The 12,510-nt window shown below is 48.8% G+C and overlaps 1 protein-coding gene across 2 annotated transcripts in view; it reads right to left on the reverse strand.

Moving 5' to 3' along the window:
- The window catches only part of REEP1 (receptor accessory protein 1), a 122,610-nt gene that overhangs the window by 14,989 nt on the left and 95,111 nt on the right, over positions 1–12,510 (reverse strand). For both annotated transcript variants that reach the window (XM_030827562.1, XM_003268770.3), the window contains exon 6: positions 5,173–5,350. In XM_030827562.1, coding sequence (XP_030683422.1) covers positions 5,173–5,350 — 178 coding nt within the window. The remainder of the gene's footprint in view (positions 1–5,172; positions 5,351–12,510) is intronic.

The raw sequence follows: 12,510 nt of genomic DNA on the forward strand, positions 1-12,510 counted from the left end.
CAGGGAGGCCCCGGAGAGGTGTGGGGATCCCAGTGTGTACAATATAGGGATCCCAGGAAGGTGGGTCTCTGTAGAGACACCAAAGTGGGGAAAGAGTCATCTCAGATTCAGTTTCCGCTCAGGTACAGAAGATACCCTCACCTGGCACACAAAGTCAGTCCTTGCACCCTGCAGCCCTAGGGAAGGCAGGAGACAGAGTCAAAGTTCCCTCTGGGAAATAACTCCAAGCACCCCTACCTAGAGCCTCCTCCTGTCTTTGCTTTCCAGTTCAGAATGTCCTCCAGGAAACCTCCTCAGACTTACCTCTGAACCCCAAAGTGCTTCGTATCTGGGCATTTGCAAAGGCCTAACTGGTTGCTGTCTTGTACACGCCATTGGTCTTGGTGCACATCTGGGCCTTGGCATAGAGTAGGTGCCCACTAAATACATGCTGAGTGACTCCAAGTCCATGGAAGGCCAGGATCATTCTTTCAACATTTCTTGTACACTTCCTGGTGTCCAGTGCTAGGCATTCAGCATATGGTATCTGACTACACACCTCCCAGCTCATTCTGCAGGGACGGCCATGTCAGTCCCTGCCTGCCCTGACCCTTTAAGCAAAGAGGAAAACTCCAGGCAAGAGAGAGGGTCAGGCCAAGTACACTGCCCAGCCCCATTCTGGGTGCTGAAAGCAGCAGGAAAGAACTCTCCTTCCCCTTCTCCAACGCCTAGACCCTGCGTCCTCAGCGCACATGCAGAGGTCTCTGTGTGCCAGGCATGTGGTGGGTATGTTGGGTAGGCATTTACAGAGGGAAGCACAGAACCCTTGTCTGCCTGCCAGGAGCTTGCAGCGCTGAGTGACCGTGCAGGGACAGTCTTTGTGCCCCTTCCTCCCTTCCTCGTTTGTGTGCATCTTCCTTCCTTTTCTCAAGATGCAGGAGGTCGCATGGATGTCCCTTCTTGGCTCACAGCAAATGGTCCACACTGGTTCATGGGATCTCCCTTTTTTTTTTTTTTTTTTTTTTTAATGAGACAGAGTTTCGCTCTTGTTGCCCAGGCTGGAATGCAATGGCGTGATCTCAGCTCACCGCAACCTCTGCCTCCCGTGTTCAAGCAATTCTCCAGCCTCAGCCTCCCGAGTAGCTGGGATTACAGGCACCCGCCTTCACGCCCAGCTAATTTTGTATTTTTAGTAGAGACGGGGTTTCTCTATGTTGGTCAGGCTGGTCTCAAACTCTCTACCTCAGGTGATCCACCCACCTTGGCCTCCCAAAGTGCTGGGATTACAGGTGTGAGCCACCACGCCTGGCAACCCTTTTTACGTGCCTTTACATGACTTTTATTCCCACACCCCACTCACATTCTCCTTCCTCCTCAAGGAGTGTCACTTTTAATATTTTAATGTGCAACTTTTTGTTTGAACATGTTCTTCATATAAACTCCGTATTGTTACTTTGCATGATAGGCATATATTTTTTACATAAATTGTTAGATAAAATCTCATTCTGTTTTGCACTTTTCTTCACCTGGCATCATGCTTTCAAGTTCCATTGTGTGCACATTTAATCTGTTGCTTCCAGCAGCTGCAGAGAATTCCACGAGGTGCAGCTCCCACCTCTCTCCAGGTTGTCTTCAACTCCTGCCACCTGTCCAGGGTTTGCAAATTCTCTGGTTTGCTCTCCTCACAACCCTAAGACATAGGCTGAATAGGGACTATTGGGCCATTTTTACAAAGAAGAAAACCTAAGGGAATCAAGTCTGTCCTCTGTGCCAAGGTCAAATCTATGGTAGTGACTGCCTGGGTTGTTCTGAGAGAAGTTCTGAGGCTGAATTGAGGCTCAGGAGGAACGAGCATGCCTTGCTGTGCTGCATTTGCTGTGTCTGCACAGGCCCGGCATCACCCAGCCAGGTTGAAGTCTAGCCTCTTCCCCTCTTCTGGGGCCCTTTCTGCTACCTGATCTGGCCTGGCATCTGAGGCCCACACTGGGGGCTAAGCTGGGAAGAGTACACCAGCCTGATATAAATTGGCTTCCTCTGCCAGACCTCCTCCGAGGCATGTTGACCTTACTTCAGGGTATGATAGCCCAAGAGCCTCCGACCCAGGAAATTCTGCCCCATATCCAGGCCCCAGGCCATCTTTCACCTGTCTTCCTTTTTTTTTTTTTTTTTTAAGACCGAGTTTCACTCTTGTTGCGCAGACTGGAATGCAATGGCGCGATCTCATCTCACTGCAACCTCCGCCTCCTGGATTCAAGCAATTCTCCTGCCTCAGCTACTCCATGAGTAGCTGGGATTACAGGCACACGCCACCACGCCTGGCTAATTTTGTATTTCTAGTAGAGATGGGGTTTCTCCATGTTGGTCAGGCTGGTCTTGAACTCCCGACCTCCGGTGATCCACCCTCCTCAGCCTCCCAAAGTGCTGGGATTACAGGCGTGAACCACTGCACCCGGCTCCTGTCTTCCTTTTTGAGATGGCTTTTATTTTAGGCTCCAGAACAGCTGGAAAGAGCACCACACTGTCCCTGGCCTCCCTGCTGGGTTACACCTTTCCTCTTTGCCCCCTGTGGTCATAGGTGCTGAGGCCAAGGAGGCCAGCAGTGAGGAGGGCTGGGGCATGATGCAGCACAGCTGGTCCTCTCAGCCTGGGACAGCCGGAACACTCCCCACTGCCTCCCTGGGGCATGGCAGAGGACGTCATCACCTCTGCTCATGGAGAGTGGCAGAGCCAGTGCCAAAGCAAATCATCCCAGACGCTTTTCTACCTGGTGCTGGGCTGGGAAGATGCTCCAGGCCCAGAAGACACTGCCATCTCCCTGCAGACCCTGCCAGCTTCTTGCATTCCCAGGTCTGAGGCTGCCCTGAATAATTCACCAGGGGAGGTCTAGGCAGTAGGTCTGGATTCTGGGCCTGGGGGCCTCAGCCCAGCGCACAACCTCTCTGAGCCTGCTTCCTCCACTAGGCTTACCTCTAAAATGGCAACACAGACTCTTAGAGGCAAAGGGACGCCAGGGCCACCTAGGCCTGCTTCCTAGCCAAAGCAGGAATCCCTCCCTCGAACCTGACCATCCAGCTTTGGCTTGTGTCCTTCCAATGTCAGGGATCTCACTACCTCCCAAGATGGCCCATTTTGCTCCTGGACACTTTCAGCATGACAATGCGCCTTCTCAGGAGAGACAAATTACAAAAAGAACAATGATAACAGCTACTATGTACTGGTGCCAGGCATGACCATAAGCACTTTTACATGGCTTGTTTCATTTGAAGCCTCACAACAACTCTACAAAGGGGCGTCATTCCTTGTGTAGATAAGAAATCTAGGGTGCAGAGAGAGTAAACAGCTTGCCTGGGTCATGCAGCGAGCAAGTGGCTACCCCCTTCGAACTTCACCCCATTGGTTCTTGCTCTCTGCTCTCTGGGTTTCACTGAATTGAGGCCCCTTTTCCATCTAAGGGGCAGCTTTCATCTGAGGCTTGGTAGACGATGAGCTGATGCAATGTGGAGATGAGACCTAACTCCGTTTTGTATCCCTATTTCTGGGGCAGTGTCCAGCAGATCAGAAGCTGTAGATGCTTGACAAAGCCTGGATGGTTGATGAGTGAGTGACCAAGGGCACTGGCCCCAGAGTCAGGAGGCCACGCTCTACTGAAGCCCAGCATGGGTGACCCTCCACAGTCCCCTTCTCTGGACCTCTGTCTCTTCACCGGTAAAATCACTGGGTTTGACTGAAAGATCCCTGAGGTCATTTCCTGTCTGGCTTTTTAGGATTCCATTCCTGGAGGGGGGGTCCTTCAGGGAGTAACCCCTCCCTGAGGTGGCCGTCACCCCCACAGCCGAGCCTCCACCTTCCCAACCCTGCCCTGCTTCCAGCAGTGACAGGGTTAAAACATCTCCCAACAGAAAAGCCAAAGTCTTAAGACCTGCGAAGGGCCAAGGGCACACTGCTGAGAGGGAGGAGATGGACAGAGCCCCGAGCTGCACTTGGCTCTGAGCATGAGTTGCCATTCCCAGGCAGCAGCAGGCCTCATGCCTTCCTGTCGATGGCTAAGACCCCCGAGCATCAGATGGGGTCTGTCAGGACGTGGGGCTTATGGCCAAGTTGTCCCCTGCAGGCTGCACCTTACAGCACATGGTCACAAGTGGCCAGACATCTCCGTTTGTAGATTTAAGGGCCAGGCAGCCACCAGACATATGTTGTGGACATAGATTCCCACCCCTCTCACCACAGGGAGGCAGAAGTGGTGATCCAGAACCGTCCCCCCTACCCCACCATCAGTCCTGGGCAGCTGCCGTGCTCAGCCCCTGAGAGCCAAGGCCCCTGGCATCCTCCCAAGGAGCAGCCTGGGAAACTGTGCCCCTAGCCCGTGCCCCCACCCTCCATGAGCCTGAAACCTTCACTGGTGGATCCAATGCCAGGGGGGTCCAAACGTGGCTGCATCTCAATGAAATCACACTTCTGGGTCTCACCCCAGACCTACTGAAGCCTCTGCCGATGGGCCCAGGACTTTGCATGTTTAACGAGGTCCCCAGGTCAGTCCCAATACCGGCAATCCCACGACGGGCATGTGACACCAGAGTCAGACATTGGAGGCAGAGGTGTGGTTACTGTAAGGTCCCGGTCACCATAGGAACGAGAACTCAGAGCTAGCTTAGCCCTTGGTATGCAGAGGCTGGGGGTGGTGTGAGGTACATGAGAGGTCAGAGATGAGAAGGAGACAGCAGAGTGAGAGAGAGGACAGGCAATATTCAGGCAGGGAAGAGGGCCAGGAGAGCAGTAAGCCCCGGGTGAGAAGACAACGTTCAGGTGTCAACAAGTACACCTCCCCGGAGTCTGAGAAGATAACACAGAAGGCTCCCGGGGCCCAGGTCCAGTTGTGCCTGCTGCCTCCAGGCTTTGCCTGGACACTAGCGCCCAACTACCCCCAATTCCCCAGACAATCACATGGAGGAAGGGGGACCCTTTGGTGCAGGTGATCTAGCCCTGTCCCTGATCAGAGTCAGCAGGCCAGTTTCCTGGCATGGCCTGAGGGTTGCTCCGCCCGTTGGCTGACCTGGCATGATCTGATGGACACCTCTGTTGGTGGCAGGTCCGTGGGGCCAGGGCCAGGCTGCATGCCACGCTGCGGACTGGGCCTCTCTCAATGAAAGCAAGGCCCAAGGAATGCGAAAAGAGGGGAAGTAAAGTGACACTTACCTGAGCTGCTAGCACTCTCAGAAGCACTCCTGGACATCTTGGGCTGGCCGTGTTTGCCGCTGGCCCGCCCAGACCCCGGTGGTGGGGGGCCCGAGGGAGTAGGGGCGCCGTCTCCCCTGATGGTGGTGAGGTCCTGCATGCTGAAGCTCCGCAGTCTCTCCGATAAGGCACCCTGTCCCTGGATACAACACAGGAGGGGCACACATCAGAGGTCCTGCTCCACAGGTCAGACTTGACAAAGGCCAAGAGGGAGCTCTGATGGTCACAAGATGGAAGTCAAGACCTGGATCAACTCTGAGGCGCAGGTGCCCAGACATAGCTGCTGGAAACACAGAGAGGGTCAAATCCCGGAATTTTCCAGGGCCTCTTCTGGGGCTCAGCAATTGCTCCTTTGGCTCCAGGCTCCCTCCCTACCCTCAGACACCACTACGATGATACAATGATGATCCGGAGCCTCAGACAGACCCAGGGCCAAGGGCATGACTACTGCCTGCAGCTCCTACTCCCTCCAGGCCACCTGCTGCTTCTCTTGCTTTGCATAAATAAAAATCCACATGTATCTATGTTTTTCTCAGTACATGAGAATCTGGTCAGGCAATCAAAACCTAATATTCTGTGTGCTTAGTTCTTATTATTTTCAAAGGACACAAAATACAGACAATATTTTTCTAAATATTTGACAACAGAAATTTCTTTTATTTGTATAGCATATTACTGTCTACGAGGCACATTTACTTCTGCTGGTGCATTTCAGCTTCATAAAATACCCAAAAGGTAATGAATCAGGAAGGAAAAAAATGACTTAAAAAAAACCCTGCTGACTGTAACCATTTCATATTCTGAGAGAGACAGAGAATTAATCTCGGGGGGAATTGTTCTTTGGTTTGGAAAGCAAGATCAATGCATTTTACTTATGAAAGAGCAGCTCCTCACTGTCTGGATGAGAGAATGTGTCAGAGTGAAAACGATCACAGTGAAGGCTCAGGGATGGTGGCATTGCTTTAAGTGTGCCTCAGGGGCTGCAGAGAGAGGCTACGGAAACCTGAGAGTGGGAGGAGACTGGGGAAATTGAGAATCGGCTAGGATTTGGAGCAAGAAATGACAGGCAAGTAACTACCAGGCAAATGAATGAACTCAGACATCTTCAGAAAGAAGAAAGCCTGGAGGGTGTGCAGGCTTCCCTCGGGTGCATGGCACTGCAGTGGCATGGGAGAGGTATTCTATGCCACTTGGATAATGAAGGAAAGAGTGGTCCCAGAGATCTGGGGGACTTGGGGACAATACTGCACAACAGACATAACAGAACCAACAAATCAGCACAAAATCAATTCACGCTGCTGACAAGAGGGCTGCTGGTGGGATTGATGAAACAAGCAAGGGCCAAAACAGTTGAGTAAGAGGTTTTCAGGGGTGAGAGAAGGGTTTGGAAGATTTTTTCGTTTTACTTACTATAAAAAATAATGAAAATGAACCAACAAAGCACAGCAATTCGCTGAAGTGAAAAATCCAGATAGGATCAAGGAGCAGACGCAAAATGAGTTCATTAGAGGGGAGGGGGAAAGAAAAGGGGCTTGCAGGCAGGTTTAGAAGAAATGCTAGAAGAGGCCAGGCATGGTGGCTCATGCCTGTAATCCCAGTACTTTGGGAGGCTGAGGCAGGAGGATTTCTTGAGTCCAGGAGTTCGAGACCAGCCTGGGCAACACAGCGAGACCCTGTATCTACAAAAAATTTTAAAAACTAGCTGGGTATGGTGGTATATGTCTGTAGTTCCAGCTACTCGGGACACCGAGGTAGGAGGACTGCCTGAGCCCAAGAGGTAGAGCCTGCAGTGAGCTGGGATCATACCACTGCACTCTAGTCTGGGCAACAGAGTGAGACCCTGTCTCAAAAAAATAAAAAGAAAGAAGTATCAGACTAAAAGATGCACTAAAATATGAACTAGATCTGTTCCCAGCCTACCAAAGATATAAAAACCATGTCGCCAGGAAACCAACAACAATAACACAAAGAAAACTATTTAAATAGAATTGTAAGTCCAGGCCAAGAAGTATTTGGAGGATATTATGTGAAAAAAGACAGAAATCACCCTGGTTGCCTCAGACACCGCTCTAGAGTGATGGTGGGCAAGGGACCAAGGCCTCACGTCCTTGGCAGGAACAGCTGGGTGGTCTTTGCCAACAAAATGGAGGCTGGACCAGCCAGACACCCATTATATAACCCCTTCAAATATAACAGCCGATGATCCATGATTATTTTACTCAGAAACATTCTAGGCAGCATCTAGAATCTAGAAGAAATTTGATGACTAAGGAACAAAACTTGATTCTGAAATGAGTGAGAAAATATTCTGCTAATTATAAGTGAGTAACTCAATGTTAGGTTAGTGTTCAAGCAAACTATTCACTGACTCACTCTTTCATTCATCCTCTCATTTCTTCATTTACTTTACTTGTTCAACAATTACCAAGTACTTTTTATGGGCAAGAACATGGTGCTAGGTGTTAACATGAAACACCAAAAATACAGTTTGATTTCTGAGAAAGCACAAAACGACAAATGTACAGATACAACACAGAAGTGCCCTAGCAGAAGCTACAGAAAGTGAAGATTGAGAACAGTAGTTTCTGAGTTAGGCCTTGATTCAAATTCCAACCCTGTCATTCAACAGCTGAGTGATCTTAACCTCTCTCCACCTGAAGACCTTCATTTGCAGAAGAGGATCCAAATGGCCGGCTGCTGGTGCAGATTCAATGAGATTACATCCTTAAGATACCCATCACATAATAGCCCATTGCATCTTTAGTCTTCAAAAATGTCAACTATGATGATAATGATGTTGATGCTGTGGCTACTGCCTAAGATACAAAGGTTGCTATTGAAAGCTGCCTAAGACACAAAGGTTGCTATTGAAAGCTATTGAAAGCTGCCTAAGACACAAAGGTTGCTATTGAAAGCAGAGGTGGAAAAGGTCACTTCCTGAGCTTCATGACCCCAAGCCCAAATAAACGGCCAGGGATGAATTCCCTCAACACAGTTTGCCAGTTCTTGCTCATTGTTGCTCAGCAACATATGTGAGAGAAAGCAACAGCAGGCATTGTACACGTTCATTTTAGCAAAGTGCTCCATTCAACTCCCAGAAGCCAGCCAGTCTAGCTCCAATATCACACTGGCAGTGGGCAGAGGTTAGGAAAGAGAGGGAGATAATAATAGCTCAGTATCAACCTAGGCCTGTGTCAGAGGAAATTATAGTGGCATAGATACAAGACTCCTGAAAACAAATTAGCCCTTGCCCATCGAAACACTCTGAGATGGTTAAAATCAATATGCCTGACCGGGCACAGTGGTTCACGCCTGTAATCCCAGCACTTTGGGAGGCCGAGGCAGGTGGATCACTTGAGGTCAGGAGTTTGAGACCAGCCTAACCAACATGGTGAAACCCCGTCTCTACTAAAAATACAAAATTAGCCAGGCGTGGTGGTGCACGCCTGTAATCCCAGCTACTCGGGAGGCTGAGGCAGGAGAATCTCTTGAACCCGGGAGGTGGAGGTTTCAGTGAGCCAAGATCACGCCATTGCACTCCAGCCTGGGCAACAAGAGCAAAAACTTTGTCTCAAAAAAAAAAAAAAAAAAAAAAAAAAAATCAACATGCCTCTCTCATTTGTAAACCTTTCAGCCCTTCTGAGTCTCTACACAAAATCTCATTCCTATTCACTTTCCACAAACCCCATTCCACAGTGTCAGTTCAGCTCCACTCTGCAGAAACTTTGTTATTCTAGACCATTGTCTTCTGGGAAGAACCACGAGTTGTTCATTAGTATTCTGCAAAATTGGTTTCCCTACTTTGGGGAAATAAATTTGGATTCTCTAAATTTGGAAAGCGTTAATACCATATTCCCCATAATTCCATGGGCCACATTATCATACTAAAAGCTCTGAGAAGGCCCATCTGGTGGTGCATGCCTGCAATCCCAGCACTTTGGAGGATGAGGCGGGAGGATTGCTGGAGCCCAGGAGTTCAAGACCAGCTCGGGCAACATAGGTAGACCCCGTCTCTATTTTTAAAATTTAAAATAGACATCATTAAGTCACCATAATAATAATGACAGCACCCACCTACTCCTAGACTTCTTGAAAATGATTTTCATCAATTTTAAGACATATTTTTCATCTCTGAAATTGGGGTGGGTCTTACAATTGCTGCTGCCCTGACATCATTGTCAATGCCTACACATAGATATACTTGGTTGTTATTCTCCCTGGCATAACTGGACAACTGAAGCCCCTGAGTGTTTAATTAACAAACCATTTAAGAACTGTTTGAGAAAGGAATATGAATCTCAGTTGTCTAACACATATCTCACTGACACTTTCTGGTATGATCAAGAAAGTGGCAGCATCACAACTGGCATGAATGAAAATCCCAGAAACAACAGCTCAACATCACCCAACACACTGGAAGGAACAGAGAATGATATGGCATGGTCATAAGTGGATACTGATACGCTGAGGTGAAAAGTGATTTAGGAGACTCTGAAAGTGAAAAAGTGAGGTTAGAGAGATCTTAATCACTTATTGTGCTAATGCGTTTTTTTCTCTCTGTTTTTGTTGTTGTTGTTGTTGTTTGTTTGAGATGGAGTTTTGCTCTTGTCAGCCAGGCTGGAGTGCAGTGGCACAATCTCGGCTCACTGCAACCTCTGCCTCCCAGGTTCAAAAGATTCTCCTGTCTCAGCCTCCTGAGTAGCTGGGATCACAGGCACCCACCACCATGCCTGGCTAATTTTTGTATTTTTAATAGAGACGGGGTTTCGCCATATTGGCCAGGCTGGTCTCGAACTCCTGACCTCAGGTGATCCACCCACCTCAGCCTCCCAAAGTGCTGGGACAGATGTGAGCCACCGTGCCCAGCTGTGTTCCTTTTAATGTATTTATAAAAGTGACAAAAAAAGATGTCTAAGAGTCTTTTTAATAAGAAGAAATAAACATTCTGGCTGGGCGCAGTGGCTCACGCCTGTAATCCCAGCACTTTGGAAGGCCAAGGCGAGTGGATCACCTGAGGTCGGGAGTTTGAGACCAGCCTGACCAACATGGAGAAACTCCATCTCTACTAAAAATACAAAATTAGCCGGGCATGGTGGTGCATGCCTGCAATCCCAGCTACTCGGGACGCTGAGGCAGGAAAATCGCTTGAACCCGGGAGGCAGAGGTTGCGGTGAACCGAGATTGTGCCATTGTACTCCAGCCTGGACAACAAGAGCAAAACTCTGTCTCAAAAATAGTAATAATAAATAAATAAATAAACATTCTAAGTGAAAAACATTGTGTCCTAATTTAATTGGCAATATTATCTTTCTTAGTGCAACATAAGATAATGATGTGTATCAGAAACCACAGCTTTTTAGATTCAATGAAATATGGTTGCACTTCTCAGAGCAGCTTTCTCTACTCATCCCAGTTCCCTGTAATATGCTGTCACTACAGCCTTTGAGCCGTACTTCTCTCTTGTACTCCACACAATGATATTTAAGTATTGCTATTGTCTGTTTTATTCACTATTGCAGCCTTGGCATCTGCCACTCTACTTGATACACATTTGGGGTTAAGGAGTTGCGTGAATGAACGTATGACCATTTATGGAGCTGCCGCCTGGGTGAAGCGTGACAGTGGGAAATCCCCACCTCAGCCTGATGCATCAGCCAGGGTCCCAGACCTGAAAGAGGATCCTGCTGAACAAGCCTTGAGATGTGTCTGCAAGGAGTGTATAAGAAGTGTCAGAGGGCTGTGGGTGCACAGGGCAGAGGGCACACATCGGAGAGGCAAGGCGTCCCAGAGGAGACTGCACTTGAACTTGGGTGGGTGGAGGACTTGGGTAGGTGAAGATGGAGACCAGGTAGAAAAAGAAGGAATATGTGTTAGTATTTGTCACCACTGAGAGTGGCCACTTCAATCCACCCCAAGTGAGGTCTTTGTAGTTTTGTGTGCTAAGGAGATGGGGGTCCACTTATACCTTGTTCACGGCCAGGGATGTATCTGAATAGCGGAAATGCCTGCAGAAAGACTACGTGGTTTCTTTGTAAACAACTATGCCAGTGGAAGGCAGGGGTAAGAGTAAGACTTACTCTTCACTGGACACTCTCTTTCGTCCTTTTATAATTCTGCACCAAGAACATGCGTTACCTTTAAAAAATCAGTACAATTTAATTTTCAGTAACACCCACAGCACTCACTCAAGGTCACCCTGAGGACCTCATTTTGTGGATATACAGTGTGCATGATGCTGACCAATGCCATCCAGACCAAAAAAAAAAAAAAAGACATAGGAGTAATTAAAACAGCAATAACAGCAACACAGAACTAAGAAGGAGGACATGGTATCTCCAGAAACTGAATGAGTGTTGAGCCTTTAATGAGGCCCTCTTTTCTAGAGGGACACACCAAGTCACAGGGGAAGGCTCCAGCAAAGCACGAAGTTTAGCCCATCTCACTTGACACAATATCTAATGCCCGCTACTGAGGACAACAACAATAAAGACAAAGGGTTTTAGTGAGTCAGGAAATTGATAACAAAGCCACCAGCACAACCGCATTTCCCACCGGTAATTCAGGAGTTAGTACTTCCTTCCAAACCCCATGGGGTGCCCACCTCACTGGTGGAGTGAGCCTCCACAGCCATGCATGCGCCACATCCAAGCCAAGCAGGCTCCCAATGACATGCTGCATGAGGACCAGGCCCTTGTCTGTGACACAAAATGGGATTAACAAACCAAACAGAGAAGGAGAATTTCTACTGCAATAGCATCCATCATCAAATTCAATCCATTCTCCAGGCATTAAACAAAGAAAAAAAAAAAAAACCCAAGTAAGTTAATCACATGTTAGATGCTACCAAATTCACACCATAAGAGTCTCTGGAAATACGATGAAGTGGGGCCCGGCTCCGTGTGCCCCACATGGATTAACACACACGCACACGCACACGCAGGTGCCGAGGCAGGGGGGACACCTGCCTCTGATCCAGACCACGTGCTGGTGAGCAGAGCCGGCGACCTGGCCTCGCTGCCCGACTGGATCAGTTTGGAGTTAGTCACACCTCTCAACAGGGTTACCTGCCCTTCTCTCAGGTCCAAAGAGAAGATAAAATGAAAGAGTCGAGCCACCTGATAAAGGGGAAAAGGAGAAAAAAGCCATGGGCACCAAGGTAACAAAACGGGGTGGAAGGGAGCCATGTCCTCACCTCTTTCCCCCCACCACTCCCTCGCTCGCTCACCCATTTATTCGCTCACTTGCAACAGACGCTGCTGGAGTGTCCACGAAGCTCTGCGTGAAGCACCGCAGAGGAAC

Source organism: Nomascus leucogenys, chromosome 14 (genome assembly GCF_006542625.1).
Source record: "Nomascus leucogenys isolate Asia chromosome 14, Asia_NLE_v1, whole genome shotgun sequence".
Taxonomy (NCBI): Eukaryota; Metazoa; Chordata; class Mammalia; order Primates; family Hylobatidae; genus Nomascus; species Nomascus leucogenys.